The 16405-nt window shown below is 51.8% G+C and overlaps 4 protein-coding genes across 5 annotated transcripts; all 4 read right to left on the bottom strand.

Moving 5' to 3' along the window:
- Positions 1-418: 418 nt before the first annotated feature.
- On the bottom strand, positions 419-2749 carry PV06_00331 (uncharacterized protein). The gene is made up of 4 exons (XM_016400821.1): positions 2191-2749; positions 1345-2120; positions 1124-1282; positions 419-1044 (listed from the first exon to the last, which is right to left on the bottom strand). Exons 1-4 carry the CDS (start codon positions 2584-2586, stop codon positions 534-536), a joined length of 1842 nt encoding a protein of 613 aa, XP_016267874.1. The 5' UTR covers positions 2587-2749; the 3' UTR covers positions 419-533.
- Positions 2750-3564: 815 nt separating this feature from the next.
- On the bottom strand, positions 3565-5656 carry PV06_00330 (uncharacterized protein). Its single transcript, XM_016400820.1, has one exon. The coding sequence runs from the start codon at positions 5429-5431 to the stop codon at positions 3755-3757; it is 1677 nt and encodes a 558-aa protein (XP_016267873.1). The 5' UTR covers positions 5432-5656; the 3' UTR covers positions 3565-3754.
- A 330-nt stretch (positions 5657-5986) lies between these two features.
- PV06_00329 lies at positions 5987-8752 on the bottom strand. 2 transcript variants are annotated; one of them, XM_016400818.1, is made up of 6 exons: positions 8586-8752; positions 8392-8520; positions 7640-8268; positions 7044-7154; positions 6850-6977; positions 5987-6757 (listed from the first exon to the last, which is right to left on the bottom strand). In XM_016400818.1, exons 3-6 carry the CDS (start codon positions 7794-7796, stop codon positions 6488-6490), a joined length of 666 nt encoding a protein of 221 aa, XP_016267871.1. In that variant the 5' UTR covers positions 7797-8268; positions 8392-8520; positions 8586-8752; the 3' UTR covers positions 5987-6487. The 2 variants fall into 2 exon arrangements, with proteins under 2 accessions (XP_016267871.1, XP_016267872.1); XM_016400819.1 differs by lacking the exons at positions 8392-8520; positions 8586-8752 and having other exon boundaries at positions 7640-8372.
- A 2045-nt stretch (positions 8753-10797) lies between these two features.
- PV06_00328 (uncharacterized protein) lies at positions 10798-16034 on the bottom strand. Its single transcript, XM_016400817.1, has 3 exons — positions 14808-16034; positions 14268-14760; positions 10798-14180 (listed from the first exon to the last, which is right to left on the bottom strand). Exons 1-3 carry the CDS (start codon positions 15471-15473, stop codon positions 11245-11247), a joined length of 4095 nt encoding a protein of 1364 aa, XP_016267870.1. The 5' UTR covers positions 15474-16034; the 3' UTR covers positions 10798-11244.
- Between the last annotated feature and the right edge of the window lie 371 nt (positions 16035-16405).

The following is a 16405-nucleotide window of genomic DNA, read 5'->3' as shown; positions in this document are numbered from 1 at the left end:
TCCATGTCTTCCAAAAACCGACAGGCTAATCAATTGTTCTTCATGCCCAATCTAGTCATCTACTTGAAGTCGTTGTCGTCATTACATTTTGGATTTTGATGAAGATGGAAAATGCAAGAAGAGACAAGATCCAATCGGAACAAGAAGGTGGATTGGAAGGCAGAGATTTGGACGCCACCGCCTTTGTCGACCTTACCGATAGGGAGAATTTGAATTTCAGGTACATCTATTGAGAGACCAAAAAGGTACTGCGACGGCATGGGACAGAGTTGGTCCTGGGTATTATCGAATCCCAAGACACCTACCACGTCCTGTCGAATTGATGGATGAATGAGGATGAGGATGAGGATGAGGATATGGGTAAAATGCGGCTTGCCTAGGACTCGTCAAAGGAACTTGTGACGGTTTCAGATATCAAGACGAGTTATTACATTTGTACATGTGTACGTACAGGTGGTCAAGAGTAAATAGCTGCTTATTGATCGAACGCTGTGATGTCAAATCCAGGTCAAGTCCCAACAAGGCCCAACTGTTTAAACCTTGACCTTTTCACCCTCTTCACTCCCACTAGTACTACTACCTCTCACATCACCAGTCTTGCCAAACCCACCCCTCTCGGCTGCCGCACCAGATCCAGCCATGACTTCAGTAGCCGCACCATCCTTTCCTTCCAGAGTCATGCCAGGAGCGCCACCACCACCAACACCACTTCCCAAGTGCCCGTCACTCGTGTTGTGTTCGACGTCCTCATATGGTCTCCAGAAATCCTTTTTACCCTTGGCCGCACGGGTGAGCCAAGGTGGCAAGATGCCTCCTTCGATCTTGTAGGTCCAAGGGTCTTTGTACTCCTTGTCCGCGGGTCTGATGCGACCGCCGGAAATCTTTTCGATGATCCAAACAAACGTGTTGAGAACGATGTAACTTATGATGCCCGCGATCAAGCCGTACGCGATACTGTAGGTGAATGGCATGATGGCGATGGTCAGAAATGCCGGAACGGCGTCACCAATGTATCGCCAGTTGATGTCTTTGGCTGCTTTGGCCCTGTACGACACAAAAAAATCAGTACTGGGCCAAGAAGATTGGCAATTTCAAAAAGGAGTGGTGAAGGCAAAAAACTCACATCAGAGATCCAACAATTATGAGAACACATCCAGTAGCATAGGGAGGAATGGATGCAAAGATTGGGGCGAAAAAGATGGAAATGAAGAAACATAAGCCCGTAGTGATGGCTGTGAGACCTGTACCACCACCTTCGGAGATACCTGCACCACTTTCGATACTGCGGTAGTAATGTTTATTAGTATGAAAACTCATCGGGAAGAGATGATAATCAAAACTCACTATGCAGTCACAGGTGGCGTTCCAAGAAGTGCACCGATAGAAATACCGAAAGCGTCGACCAAATACGCCACGGCTGACCCTTCGAAATCTTGAGTCTTTTCGTCAATGGCACCGGCGAAACGAGCCATGGAGTACAAGGTACCGGTACAATCCAGGATGTCGACATAGAGGAACGTGATGAAAGCCAGGCCGAATTGTCCTCCGTACCCTGAAATATTCCACTCTTGTACCGTCAAGATTTTTTCGATGGGATGGAAGGTGACGACCTTTTTGAAAAAATCAAACATGCTATCACCCAGTTCCGTGTACGGGAAATACGTGACCGGGGTACCCCTGGGCCAGGAGATGATGCTGACCAACAAGATCCCAAAGATGATGGCACCCTTGACGCGGAACATCATCAGCATGACCGTCAGGATGCCGCCGCAAAAGATGCCGATCCACATGGTCGGGTTGCGCATCTTCTCCGACGAAGGGCACAGGCCCATGTCGTCCCGGAATTCGGGCTTGCAACCGGCCAGTTCGAGAGGGGTCGATTGGGCGCCCACGACGGCACCGATGCCGGCGCTGTAGGTCAATCCGATCAGGGTCAGGTACAACCCGATGCCGACACCCGTGGCGAGTTTGATGGACGCGGGGATCGCTCGAGCGAGCCATTGACGAAGACCGAGGACCGTCAAGCCGACAAAGACGAAACCTTCGACGAACACGGCCGTGACCGCCACCTGGTACGGGACGAGACCTGATCCGTGGTAACCGACAACGGTGTACGCGAACTGTGGGGAGGAAAACCTGTCAGACGGTCGACGTTCCACACAGGTGGTGTTTGTTTCGTGCAAGACTTACATAGGCATTCAACCCCATCCCCGGGGCCAGGGCAATGGGCATGTTTGCAAAGAGACCCATGCAGAACGTGGTCAAGGCGGAGATCGCAGCCGTGGCGGTGACCAAATCTCGTTGGACTCCAGCCACACAAATCATGTACTCCGGGTCGCTATCACACAGGTCGGGACTGTCGGGCGGACAAACGCAAGTCCCGCCGGACTGAGAGACAATGCTCGAGTTGACGCTGATGATGTAGGCCATCGCGAAAAAGGTGGCCAACCCGGCTCGAATCTCGGTGAAGAAATAGGTCCCCTTTCGTTCCCGACGATGCCCTGACCCGTCGAGTCGAAAGCGCTTGCCGACGAACGACCGGGCGACCGCCATGTTGGCGTTGTGTATCCATTCGTTGACGCCCATGTTTGCACGCAAGTTGCACCTCTTTCTGGTGCGGAATCAAGGGAAGATGACGAGAATCGATTACCCAAAAAGGTCATTCGTACTTGGGGAGGGGGTTCACATCGATGTTGATATATATGTGTATATATACAAACGCATTACTTGCCTTTCTACTCGATAGATACCAACCTTGCAAGATCTCCCCATGAGAAACGGGCTAAGAACGTGCTGATAAGGGAAGCATCTCTGCTCCATCCGTCGTTGATTGCACAGTTGCACCCGAACAGAGCCTCTCAATGGTCCATCTCGACACAAAAGGGTCGTGAGCCAAGACAACAGGCGGATTCCGCTTGTCCTAATGGCGTCCAGCGGCCCTTGGCGAGGCTTTTTGACACTTGGCCCTCTGATAGCTATAGACATAATTGTTGGTTGGAATCGCCTTTGGTGCTTTCGGCGAGCGGCGATGTACTACTGTACATATTCATCAGATCCCAGCCCATGGTAGATCTTTCTTTTGGCGAAATATTGACGAGGTCAATCTGGGCATTCAGAGGGAGGATTCCGCCAGACCCCGGCTGCCAAGACTCTTGGGGGCGAGGACACCTGACGATGATTGTCTCTGCTGTACTTACGACAAGTACAGTTACTGTGTGTGTAGGTAAATCTACCTATCGTTCAGAGGTTGGTGGAGAGTTGGAAATCGCCATGGACCGAGACCCTCGTCTATCTCTGGCACCCACCAAACCTCGTGGTTTCTTTGATGATGAATCGTGTCATGGCCCGTTGGACTCTGGACCACCCACAGTGCAACCCTATGAGAATTTTCGTGCCTCGTTGTGGAGAAAAAAAGGGCTGGGACAGTTCGACTTCGCCACGGCAGAAACAACTTTGGACTGGATTTACCGAGGTTTTGCTTACTTCTCAAGACAAGTCGGGCATGCATAACTTGTGATACGTGTATAATTGGCACGGATTGGAGCTAAGGGAAAAAACAATAGGAGTGAGACCGTCCCCGTGAGTCTATCAATGAATTTGTTTGCTTTGTTAGAGCCCTGAACACTTATTGATGTACAGTACTTGGCCAAATTTCCCTTTTACTGTATGTACTGCACGACAGTGCCTTCCTTATTATGTACCCTGAACAATACTCCGTACAGTATGCCACCCGCTCATTTCATCACGTATTGCCTCATCTCGCATGTCCATTCGTCTCGCCGTCCATTTCGAATTCTTTCCTGATGGCGACGCCAACCTTCTCGACCGCTTCTCGCATCTTTTCTGCCGGAGCCGCCGCGAACGTCATACGGAAGAACAACTCATGATCGGTACCCCGTTGCGCCCTGAACCAACTTCCCTTGGCAATCAGCACTCCCTGGTCGGCACAAGTCGTAAATACGCTGTCCTCGATCTCCAAGAGCGTGGCATAATCAATCTTTCCGCCCTTTGCCTTGTACAGCGGATGACGAGTCAGGTCCACGCCGATCCAGTGAAACATGCCTGCCTTGGGTGCGACCCAGGAACACACCTCTGTGGGCAAATGCTCCTCGCACGCATTGACAATGATGTCCCTTCTCCTCGTGTACTCGGCGCGAATGAACATCAACCAGTCTAGAAATCCCTTGTGTCCCCAGTTCTCCTCGAGCAAGTTGTACAGCGCGATCAACGTGAACCCGGACGGGGTCTGGGCACTGACCTCGTTGTGTCGCATGAACCGCTCAATCACCTGAGGCGCACCAGTCACCCATCCTGCTCGACTGCCTGGCGCAATGATTTTGGAGAACGAGTCCATTCTCAGCACACGTCCTGACGTGTCGATCGACAAGTACGACGGAACAAGATGGCTCAGAAACTCTTTGATGGGAGCTGGCTTGAAAGGCGATGAGACGGTGTGTGTTTGTCCCGACACGAACGGTTCCATCTGCAGGAAATAGTATGGCTCGTCTTCGAGGATGAACAGATCGTGTTTCTCGGCGACTCTGTAGATGTCCCTCCTCCGCTGTAGAGATTGTGTGCTGGCCGTCGGATTTTGGCCCGTCGGCACGGTATACACGAGGAAGGGCTTTGGTGCTCGCCGGGCCTTCTCGTCCCAATTCGACAGGGCATTGTCAAGTTCATCAGGCAACATTCCATCCGCGTCCATCTTGATGCCCAACATCTTCGCGCCCAGTGGTGCAACAGTCTCGATGGCACTGCTGAAGGTGTATTCCTCGGTGATGACGTAGTGTCCTCGCTCAGTAAACATGCGCAACGCAATGTCCAGGGCTGAAGTGCTCCCAGAAGTCATGCAAATGTCCCAATCTGAGTACGGTGGGTTGTGTACGATCTCGGTGTGTTCGGTGAGGTATCGCATGAGTGCTCCCGGCCCCATAGATTGGCCGTAGTTGAGGGCGATGGACAGGTCTAACGAAGACTTTCCGTCTCGCGTGGCGTCATACTTGCCAGAAGAATAAGTCTTGCCCGACACTGCTGTCTCGGCCTCTGTGAACTCGGTGGGAATAGGAACCTTGGCGGAGAGCTCTTCGAATGGAAAGTAGTCGCTCGACGGAAGTCCACCGCAAAGACTGATGGTGCCGGGCTTGTAGTATTTCATCGCACCCTTCAGACTCGAAGGCTTCCTCGATTTACTCTCCTCGGTCAGTCGATGGGTGAAACTCTTGGCGGTGGGTTTGCTGAAGCATCCTTTGCTTTTGAACATGTCTGCACTTGAGAATGCAGCCACTGTTGCTGGTGGCGGCTTTGATGCCTGTCGATGTGGCAGCACATGGTCGATGGTGAATATGGGATGAGCTGCTGTTTTGGATTTTGAGTCGTTTATCACAAAGGATGAGGTGTCCGTGGCGGCGGTGACCTCGGCGTGAGGTGCCATGTTGTGAGGCTCGTCTGGAAGCAAGTAAGATGTTCCAATAGGGTGCAAAGTGTAGACCAAAAGTCCTCGTATTAGGATTAGTATGCTCTGCAATGCTCAAAGAGAGGTCAACCTGCTGGACAATTAAGAGAAAGCGGCAAATCTGGATGTTTTCAATGCTGAACACCCCTGCAATGTCCCTGAACGAAAGAGCGATCAGTAAAATGATCCTGTGACTGAAAAAAAGACACACATCATATCACCTGGAAATTATGTAAATGGAACGCGATCAAGGGCGTCGATAAAGGAAAACTGCGCTTGACGTCGGCTATCTGCTTATCATCGGCTGCGCCGTGTCCACATCCACCAATCACATGACTCCAATGCACGTGCCGCCACCGAGCCAGTCCCGATGCGTCATAATCTGCCATCGTAAGGGCGTGTGCACGTATCTGTCCCCTGCGACAACATATCCATCAACAATGAAACGTATGTAGGGCAAAGTATCTCCTACTCCGGCTTTACCGGCCCCTACGGCTTCCGAACAGACTGAGACACATGCAACGTCAGCGCAGGTATTTGTATCAGCTACCATACCGTGTCAGATCATAGTAAAAACAACTCCTCATATTCCAGCTACTAATCTCAACCAAATATTTCATACTCGTCCTCGATCTCAGTTTGATAACTCTTCCAGTATCAAATGATGGTTTCGTCCAACCCCATGCCCAAGTGCGTAGTGAAATCTTGCCATAGTCAGACAGCCCCCTTTTATACCTTCCAAATCCATTCATCCATTCCTTGCTATCCCTGTATGGTTTCATTCACTTTCTTCCTCTCATGTACAATCAGCAGGCACAGAAACAAAAGAGACCTCGACCTCCTGTCTATTCACTCTCGTCTTTTCTCCCAGCTTGTCCATCGCTCTACCTGACCTGGCATTCCCCAAAGACCGTGCCCGAGGCAACAGTCAGATGGTACACCCTGATCACTTGCTGACCCGTAACCACCTTCACTTTCTTTTTAGTCTTGTAGACTTTTTTTTGTGTCTCCTGGACTGGACGGACTGGACTTGCACTAAAAGTTGTCGTTGGAGATGCCATTGTGGCCGGTGGACACGGCGCTGGGGTAGCCGTACGCGTTGGTTGCTTCGTTCTCGTTCGAGTTCAAGCCGTGGGTCGGATTCAATAGTTCGCTGGCATTCTCGGCTTGCCCGGTGAAGCCTGCAGCGCCGGAGGCGGAGGCAGAGCCCTGGACACTGCCGCCGCCGCCACTGCCCCCGCCGACGGGACCGCCGTAGCCGCTGCTGGTAGGTCTGGCCTGATTCTCGCCCCTTGTGGATTGGGTCTCATCCCAATCAGTTCGAATGTTCAGACTGAATACCCCGTCGAAGTGACAAAGGAGAAGGAGGGAGGAGCGGGGAGGGACACCAAACTTACTTCGCGATACTTGGACAGGTAGATCTTGAGAGCCTCTGCGTAGTTTTCGAACCCCAGCGAGGTCATGGCAAATAGGATATCCTCTCCATTGACCGTCTTGCGCTTCTCCTGTTGACATTTTTCGGATGCTGTGCAACGTTAGTCAAAATGCCCGACGCCCTTCTGGAAGGAGGTTTTTGGTTGCTCCGACGTACCTTCGCTGGTGATGAAGCTGATGAATTCGCTGACGCATTCCTGCATGCACTCTTTGGCCTCTTTGGCGATTTTGGCGTTGTCGGGGAGGGCTTGTTTCATGATTCGGGCAACTGGCGCAAAGTTTCTGATGTTAGCATCGGACATGGCTGAAGCAGAAACAGACAATGAGGGCAGTGAGCGCGCGCCATGATGGCGGGACGACGGTGGACGTCTGGGATCCAGGTCCGCCGACATGGTCAGAGAGTTGTAGTCTCGCTGAACAGCAGTATGGCCAGAGTACTCCGAGTGGTCCAGGTACCGCACCAGTCAGCGCCAGGCAGAGCTGCGATGCAAATCATGGTTCGAGAAGAGGAGGAGCACGAACGAATGAGGTGAGCCTGGCTAAAGAGAAGGTGCAGCGTCGCACACTCGGATTCGCACAGAGGGGTCAAGCAGCGTTCCTGGCGGCACGCAGAGACGCATGACTGTGACGCAAGGGTCGAACAAATCAAATGGCTGCGGCCATAGCAGAGGTTTCGTCGCACGGGGCGGGAGGAACACAAGACACGACCAAAGGGAATTTTGACAAGAGGAAAAAAAGAGAATTAGCACCAACCATTTGCAATGGGTAGCCATCGGTCTTGCTCCTTGACCTCGAAATCACCCAGACCGGTGCCAGCTTGTCCTTCTTGTTCGCGATCCATATGATCCTGCTCTTCGCCAGACTGTGCGCTCTGTTCGACATCGGGCTCCTTGGGTGGGGAGGTCGACATGATGTAGTTTCAGGATAGCCGCAGCGGCCGGATGGCAAGGCGAGAGAATGTTTGGCTAACCTTGACCACGTCACACACTGACGCAGAGTGCCTAATGCTGGCCTGCGTCACTTGGGGGGAGACCTGTTGGTCAGACGATCGCCTTCTCTTGCGCTGTTTGTGCCCAAAATGATTTCCGGTCGGCAGGCTTCCTTCCCCCAGCGGACTCCCTCTAGGGCGAGTGGGTGGACGGGGGTTGCAGGGTGAGAGAAGAACGGGGCGAGTGCGAATCGAGGCGGTCTACCACGAGGCACGAATGACGAATTGTCTGTGGCAGAGGAAGCGACAGCCAGAGACTCGGCGCGGGTGGATGTGTACAGCGCAGGTTTTGGGACGCGTTTGCGACGAGGATCGGGACGGACAGCTGCAGGAGGCGGATGCAGATGCAGATGCAGACGCAGATGTCGCGACTGGGGAGGGGCGGGACGGTCTGCTGCAAGTCTAGTCAGCCAGAAGAAATGCTTATTGTCTATTGACCAGATGGGCCCGAACTCGTATCGAGATCTAGGGTGGTGGTAGGTCGTGTTTGTGCGTGTGTGAGAGAGTGTCAACATACATGATTGATGCACCTTTGTGCCGATACCTAGGTAGTAAGGCGGAGGTGGGAAAGCAGCGAGACGAATGAAATGGATGCTCTGCCTGCCGCAGGACGAGCGATTGGATAGGCGGAAGTTTTAGTCGGCGTCTGTTGCCAGTCAGTTTAGTCGGTAGTGAGGACCACCGCATCAAATCAGGAAGCCGACCACTTACGAGGGAGGATGTTTCCGTAAAGGCTCGGTACTAGAGGCTTTTACTGGATAAAATGCCAACAAACACCAGACGATGTGAATGGACAGGATAGAGAGTTGAATGGACGGTACCAGTAGGTGGTGTGGTTCGTGGGTGGTGGGAGAGAGGTACGGAGTACAGAGTAGGAGAAGAGCGACAAAAATGGTTGGTCCGAGGGGGGAGGAGGAGGAGAATTACTTCTTGTCGGCACTTATGGACAATACTGGATACTATGTATTGGTTACGTCTAATACAATAATACAATACTACTCCGTATTCGGTACCTATATTGAGCAAAGAATTTGTAGTGATATGTACGAGTACGGAGCAGTCCCGAGTACCGATACTGTACTGTGATTGTACTGTAATTGTACTGTAGTAGGGGAGGCTGGGGGAGAGAGACCCCCGGGCGAAGTCGCTTTTAGGGTTAGAACAGCCACAGCGAATGCACAAGTGCGAATACGAATACGAGTAGGTGTTACTCCGTCTACCCTACTATACGGAGTACATGTTCGTAGCATCAACATTCTCAGTCTGTGCGTTGACCACTTGAGGATGAACTCGTAAAGAAATAAAAATAAGGTACATACGGTTGCTCGTACGTACACAACTTCATAATGGGGATTGGACACTTTCAAGATGCATCAATCATCACACTATTTACTCACCGCATCACGTACAGAGTACGGAGTGTCCGTATTGTCAATCACCTTGAGACGCAATACCCTTGCACTCACTAGATACTCCAGTAGGGATACAATCTGATTGACTGCCTCTCTTCATATCCCATGTCATGGCACGCTTCATATGCAAGCCATCAGCCTCACCCGAACCCATACCCCTGGTACTCCGTACGTACGGGAGTTCACTTTCGCTTTCAAAATACCTAATCGAGCCATACATCGTCAACCACAGCGGTGTGCGTTCGCGTTGAACCCATCTTCCCAAGTCCGACTTCAAGATGGCTGGCTAGATCATCCTTGCTTGGTAAGGTAATCGGGAAGAACAAAATACTGGATACCCTGTACTCTCGAACGTTGAGTGACCGCCCTTCCTTGGGAATCTTTGATCACGTCGACCTCCTTTTTCTTCGATGGTAATAGTGATACTCCGTAGAGGAGGCTCAAAAAGGCCAGCCTGCAATTCCGTATTCTCACGACTCCTAACATCCTGGATATACTCCATACTCTCCGTACTCCCCGTACCCTAAACAGACGAGAGGGAAGGGGCAAAAGCGGTCCTAAATAAAACCTCGCGGTGAAGCCACCGCCATTCCCTTTGGCACCGAAGTGTCCGGAAATGCAAAGAAATGAGGCGCCTATTTTGCTATCCTCCTCCTCCTTGTACTACGATCCAGAAACCAAAGTTCCAATGTCCCTGTCTTACGCACATAAAACCCATCAAGGGGGTTGAAAATACACCACAACAACGACGGTGGTACTCCCTCAAATTTCCGCCATGTCAGGTAGTGACACAGTCACCAACCAGCAACAAGTACTCCATTACAGCCATTTGTCACATGAAGCAGCAATGACGCATTCACCTTCACCGAATCAACTGAAACGCCGGGGGAAACGTCACAAGCGAGACAAGTTCGTGTGGTATTGCCAATGGCTGTCCATCACCCGAAGGACTCTCTCTTCAATATTACCGAGTCGACGTGAAATGAGTTTGCTTCGAAACCCTCCCACCTGTGTCTTGCATAAGCGCGATTTCGAGTCCGAGTCCGAAAGCCCCTACTTTTTCGCTTGTAGGCATGAATGGTGGGTTGGCTATTCACCCCCCGGCCACCTGTGGTGTTGTCGCCCAGAACATCCCGCCTTTTCACTATCCTGGCCACCGCCCACCCCCCATGTCTTTCTCTCCGTCACACAGTCCAAATGTCAAAAAATTTCCGCCCAAAGTGATGATGTATGGTATGATCGATGTTCGGAATACCCGAATCCTTGTCGTCACTTCGACAATCGCGCAAAGGCCGGGGAGTGATGTGGGGACCGTTTTTGTTTTGCCTAGCGTAGCTACTGTGATACGGAAGAATACAGAAAGAAGAAACGGTGTGGAATTATGCATCGTGCGCCTCACATTGGGCACCTTCGCATATTACACCGAGCCTAAAAACCGCGCAGTGCGTGCTGTTCATGCGTTGTGCCCACGTGCAAACATGGGCCATATCATTTTCCCCAACCGGTTTAAGCCTACACACCATTGCACTTTTTGGCGTCATAGAAGCGAGGGTGTGAATCCCCCCGAAAACACATCTGCTTCATTGCACAAGGGCGCAGAAAGATTTGGGGGGCTTGTTTGAGAGCAACGCCCAGCTGTCGGCCAAAAACACATGCTCAACTTCCCGTCAACAATATATGGCGAAAAGTAGTATTATTCAAAGGAGCACTCTAGGGCGGTGAAAAGACGCTACACCATATAGAACCGATAACGAGTACAGAAGGGGGTATCATGTTAAATCAATCACAAGGAAACTTTTCCAGCTTCGGCATTCGAGCCTGTGTTTCGAGGGTGCGGATTCCCCCATGGCCACAAACCATGACAAACCCATTCGCCGCGCCTTTGTACTTTCAACGACTTGCTCCTCTGACCATGATGAAAGAGCCTGGAAGCACCGTTTGCAAAGCTCTTGACGGAATCAAGGTGCTTCATGGCGACGTCTCTGGTATTGGGCCTCGTACATGACTCCACGGCCATCATCCTCCGCAGCATGGTCTCGACCGGGCTCGTCCATAGGCTCAATCACGCGATAGCGCTCAGTGGCTGAAGGAAACGCATGTCCCTCATAATGATAGCGCATACGGTAACCGCCATCACCGGCGCCGGCATCTCGGGCACCGAGGCGCACAACTTCATCGGCCGGCAACCTTTCATCAATGTATCGTTGGTGCTCGATGTAATATGGGCGTCTGTCGTCTCGGACCTCAACGTACCGTGTGGGAGCTTCTTCTGCGGGATAACGATATCCTTGTCCAGACACTTCCACAGATGGCTCATACCGTCTGAGTCGACGCGCGTATCTATTCTCAGGGTGGTAACGAGCTCCTATTAGGGGTTCAGCAGGTGCTGGTCCTCGCTCGATCACCTCCCTGAGACCATCGTCCTGGTGGGTTCGATGTTGCACCGCGGGAAAGTCATCAAGATAGTCACCATGTCCGGTCCGGCCCGTAGGGAGATAGAATGCAGACCGCAGATGAGGCGCCATTTCATAGCTACCAGGCTGGGCTCGGTCATAATCGTCCAACGCCGTTCTGCCACTCTCGACCATTGCTAGCGCGGGTGTCTTCATTCGCTGTGATGATCCGTCACTTCCACCAGTTGCATCAAGCAATGGACGATGGGAGATTTGATTCCTAGAAAGCCCTGTGCTCGGTCTAGAGCCAAGCGTTTCCGGAGGTCGCGATCCGTTGCGCGTCGCAAACGAGGCGCCGCTGAGCCCTCCAATTTCAGCGGTACCTTGAGCTGCCATCGGGTCAAAATTTGCGAGGAATTCCTCTGCTGCAGTCGACCCACGATCGTCACCCAAAGAATCTTGTGGTGCGGAGTGCTGCGAGGGCGCTGACAACTGGAACGAATGTCGACTTCCAGCTTTGCTATTAGGTCGAGCTTCGGAGATGGTGGTTTCACTATAAGCGGTCAAGGGCTCCCGATATGACCCCCATTTGGATGATTCGTCTTCATACGAGTAGACCATGGAGTCTCGGGAAAGGGGTCCTTGTCGATTGCGCGTCTCCCAAGCAGGGCTAGATTCGAATACTCTGGAAGGGTATTCCTGACGAGACGGGTATCTTTCGACAGCTGAAGTCGCGGCTCTGTGCTCAAGCAGATCGAGTGGTAGGGGAGGAACAACAGCCCGACCCTCCATAGGGTGTCTGTGGAGCGCCAGATGCCCACGTCTATGAAGATCGTATTCGTCTTCTGGGGCGTTGAAGGACTCTTCTGAGCGCGCCATGTGTGGCTGAGCGCCCCTGTCATAAGCACTGATATTGCGTGTTCGAGGCGGCAGTGGTCCCGCAAAATGTGGAACAGGCAATGGGGCTGCGTCGATTAGCGGAGCAGTATGCTGTCCCATACTGACATATGGTGACGCTTCCGAAAAGTAATTAGGAAAGGCTTCAGCAATGACCTGAAGTTTGTCATCATCAATGCCTCGTGAGTGCCGCAGAGCCATTATCGCCGCACTGCTCGGAAGTAGGATCATATCCCTCGTCCAAACCAAACCCTGCACGCCGTTGCCTGGTCTTTGGGACACTCCATGCAAACTGAGGTTGCTACTCGACGCATCTAGGTCGTAGTGAGCAGATTGAAAATGGCTCAGTAAGTTTGGAACGTCATGCTCAATTCCACTGCCTTCACCCTGTCGGCTCGGTATAGATCGCAAGTTCTCGGCACAGATCGCGCAACGGAGTCCGGACAAATTGCGCAAAAAGAACAGCTCGGATCGATTAAATGAAACATCTCGAAACAGCGGGAGTCCAAGTTCGAAGTTGAACATCCGCTTGAACCTCGAGCTAACGTGGTGGATGATAACGTAAAGTCGGACTGGATTGGAAAGGTCCCAAATGCCATCAGTCCTGCGCCAGTATTCAACAATCAGGTTAGTGACATCGACCGCGGGATTTTGGACCGCGACCTTTTGTTGCGGTCTACTTCGCATGCTATTCGGAGGTTGCCAGGCAGGTGACTGCCCTTGATGTTGTGCCTGCTGTTGAAGGTTGCGATTCTGGTCCTGTACCCACGGGATGTTTGGAGAGGGATCAAAAGGCGGATCAACCGGCCAGTCGGCATCCCAGTAAACAACAGCATTGCCGTGACTTAGCTCGTGAGTGTGCTTAGCAGCATAATGTTGAATGACTGCTTCAAACGGGAACAACTTCTGCGTGTTATCGCACACGCGGCACAGGAACAGGTCTTTACCGAAACGTTCAGTATGTGGTTTGACCAGCTCATCGAACGTCCACTTCATGTCCTTCAACTTTAACCTTCGAGACAGCAGGGACTCGGAATCTTGTGGAAATGCTGTTCCTTTCAGCGCAAGCATTCTGTCTTCGCCTGCAAGGTCTTCACCAAAGCGCTGGCGTACATGACAAAGTACCTCGGCTGCAAACTTGCTAGCTGTCGCTTTGGTGACACCCCGACCGTCCGACCAGGTTTGGCGAATAAAATCGCGAGCGTATTGTTGAATTCTGTCTCGGGAAGGAATTTTCAGTTCAGACCACATATTCGCTTCGTTTTCTTGTGCTACATGTTGCTCCTGCTCAAACAATTCAAGTTCGTCGGGCTTCATGGAGGCAGCATTTTGACGTCGTTCCTCACGTTCTGCAGCGGCACGTTGCGCGAGGAGACGTGGCTTTAATATTTCCCAAGCATTCTCGTTGAGCGGCATGGCGATTTTAATCGAAGCCTTGAAAGCTTCCATGAAGGCCAGAGTTGCTGGCATTATAGGTGGTTTCATGGCCAGGCACCGCTGTTCGATTGCTTCCCGGCGTGTGAGCTTGACCTGCTCTGCCTCATCCTTACTCTTCTCGGTCTTTTGCTTTGAAAGATTTCGGAAAGATGTAGCAGTGTGCGGCCCTGCGAACGTGTAATTAGTCAGAGATTTCTACTTGGGGAGCGATTCAGAAATCGCCATCTCTCCTCGAATCAAGGAAAAGCGCTTACTACTTGTGTCGATCTCCATAGAGCCTGAACTGGGAGACAAGCCCCCCGATATAGATGGTGGCAAAGTTGTCGGTTGGTTTACCTGCATTGGTTGGGCGCGTGCAGGAAACGGACGATCCCGAGCCACAGGTGTTTCGGTCGATTGGATAGTATCGAAAGCACTATCCGCTACGGGTACGGCGATCTTCGAGGGACCGCCTTGAAGTTCCCATTGCTCTAATTTTGCAGCATCCAAAAGTTTATCTCTCCCCAAGCTTTCCAGCCCCTTGTACCACTCTTCCAAGGCAGCAGTCCCGAGTGCCTGGACGTTACCACGCTCGGCTTGCATTTCTTCGAGATGAGCTTTTAGATAGTACTTGGTAAGCTGAACATGAGAAGGCGGCGCTGTTCGCTCGAGCAGTGTTGAGGGAACATAGTCCAATGAGGAAGTCAATATAGCATAGGCCAAGGCAGGTAGGAGGACGGAGGAGCCTGTGATCAGTACTTCCGTTTCCTAACGGGGTCAGTGGTGCCCAGTATCAACATTTACCACCAGCTCACCTTGACAATTCGTTTCTCTAAGCATCTGCCACAACTTCTTATGCGGAATGGCCAGATCGTACGTACATCCACTGGTCCGGGACCGGCGCTCCAAGGAGATGTTGAAGTCTCCGATCGCTCTTTTGAGGATGCAGCATGACAGAATTGGCATGACCGGCCTCGAATGAGTCGCCACATGTCCAACTCTGTCAACTTCTCCAAGGGCTTTGGGAAGCCTGGCAGAAACCGTCTTCTGGACGCAGCCCAAATTTTATCCTGACTTTGCAATGCAATTTGGCTCGTTGGAGCCAGGTCTTCCTGCAAGGGGACGCTGGGGTCAAGCAACGAATGGAAACGGCGATTGACACGAATCAATCGCCCCAGGGTGACAGGATGAAGAAACATGAAAATATGCCGCAAGATTTTGTCCGGTAAATCCTCCACCTTCCGCCTAGTGCGGGACAACTCGCCTCCCGGCCGTGGTGGAGAAGACACCGGCAGCGGAGAGGAGAGCTTGGTTTTCTTCCTGGGCAGAGTATCATCACTTGTCTGGATGATCGATGCATGTTCACCTGACAATGGTTTAGATAACGGACTGCCCGCAGATCGATCAGGGGTTCCTGGAGTCCATGTCCTTTTCCCAGGAAGTTTTGCATCTCTGTGATGCGACGAAGTGGTAAAATCCATGCCGGATGGCCATACAAGCCATTCGTATGAAAAGAAACGAAAACAGACAGAAGAAAATAAATCTTTAGCACATTAATATCAGCGTGCGGCTGATATCAGAATGTGCTACCCAAGCTTGATATGATAGAGACAAAACCGAAAACATCTCGAGCGACGGATGTATTCTTGAGGAAAGTACGAGGACAAGTCAGTTGCCGCGAATGCAACTGCGATCAGGTGTGAGTTGATGGATCTCGAAGCATGAGCAAAACCAAAACGACGGGAACCAATCAACAGGAGAAAACGCCCGGGAAAGGGGCACTTGGGCAACAGACTGCTTTCGGATTTACGAGAGGGATGTCCGTCGTGGCGGGAGCTGTGTGCGCTGAGCAAATGCGCACGCTGGGCGTCGGCTGAAGATGTGAGGCGGTGTCTCGACGAGCAGAGGAGGTGTACGGCAGGTACGGCCAAGTCGGGAGTGACTTCGTCGGCAGAGACAGCAGGAACACTTGGTCCGGGAGGCAGGCAGTCGATTGATCGAGGGGCGAATGCAGATTGTGAAGTTATATGATGTAAGGGAAGATGCAAAGATGCACATACGAGTATGCGGTGGTCAAAGTTGAGCGCAGGCGCAGGTAGGCGGCAGTCCTATTTAGAAAACTATGACAGTCTGACAATAATTTATTGACGAATTCTACGCAATTAGGCTCCTTTGCTTTGGTCAGTCATAATATAATAACTCATCTGCCCGCTTTGTGCCAAGCTCACACCTTCAACCCCGATCAGGAAACAGGGTGATGCCGCCCTTGCTCACCTCGCCTCACCGGTCATGGGTCACCAGGTATGGAGTAGCCTTCTTATTGATTGGAGCACGTTGAGATCGCATCTGCATATTGGCCTCTAGACCTATTTATTCATGACAAAGAACTACTCGATAGCGACGTCGTAGAATC

The sequence above is a fragment of the Exophiala oligosperma genome (genome assembly GCF_000835515.1).
Source record: "Exophiala oligosperma strain CBS 72588 unplaced genomic scaffold supercont1.1, whole genome shotgun sequence".
Lineage (NCBI taxonomy): Eukaryota > Fungi > Ascomycota > Eurotiomycetes > Chaetothyriales > Herpotrichiellaceae > Exophiala > Exophiala oligosperma.
Note: the sequence above shows the minus strand (reverse complement) of the source record. Positions and strands in the feature narration are given on the sequence as shown.

Excerpts from the sequence above, each read along its gene's own strand:
- PV06_00331 (XM_016400821.1), bottom strand. The coding sequence starts at position 2,586 with ATGGGCGTCAACGAATGGATACACAACGCCAACATGGCGGTCGCCCGG. Across the intron at positions 1,283-1,344 it reads ACGCCACCTGTGACTGCATA|TATCGAAAGTGGTGCAGGTA; the intron begins GTGAGTTTTGAT and ends TTACTACCGCAG. Across the intron at positions 1,045-1,123 it reads ATAATTGTTGGATCTCTGAT|GGCCAAAGCAGCCAAAGACA; the intron begins GTGAGTTTTTTG and ends TGTGTCGTACAG.
- PV06_00330 (XM_016400820.1), bottom strand. The coding sequence starts at position 5,431 with ATGGCACCTCACGCCGAGGTCACCGCCGCCACGGACACCTCATCCTTT.
- PV06_00329 (XM_016400818.1), bottom strand. The coding sequence starts at position 7,796 with ATGTCGACCTCCCCACCCAAGGAGCCCGATGTCGAACAGAGCGCACAG. Across the intron at positions 7,155-7,639 it reads ATGGCTACCCATTGCAAATG|TTGCCCGAATCATGAAACAA; the intron begins GTTGGTGCTAAT and ends ACTTTGCGCCAG. Across the intron at positions 6,978-7,043 it reads CAGCTTCATCACCAGCGAAG|CATCCGAAAAATGTCAACAG; the intron begins GTACGTCGGAGC and ends AACGTTGCACAG.
- PV06_00328 (XM_016400817.1), bottom strand. The coding sequence starts at position 15,473 with ATGGATTTTACCACTTCGTCGCATCACAGAGATGCAAAACTTCCTGGG. Across the intron at positions 14,761-14,807 it reads TAGAGAAACGAATTGTCAAG|GAAACGGAAGTACTGATCAC; the intron begins GTGAGCTGGTGG and ends TGACCCCGTTAG. Across the intron at positions 14,181-14,267 it reads TATGGAGATCGACACAAGTA|GGCCGCACACTGCTACATCT; the intron begins GTAAGCGCTTTT and ends ACACGTTCGCAG.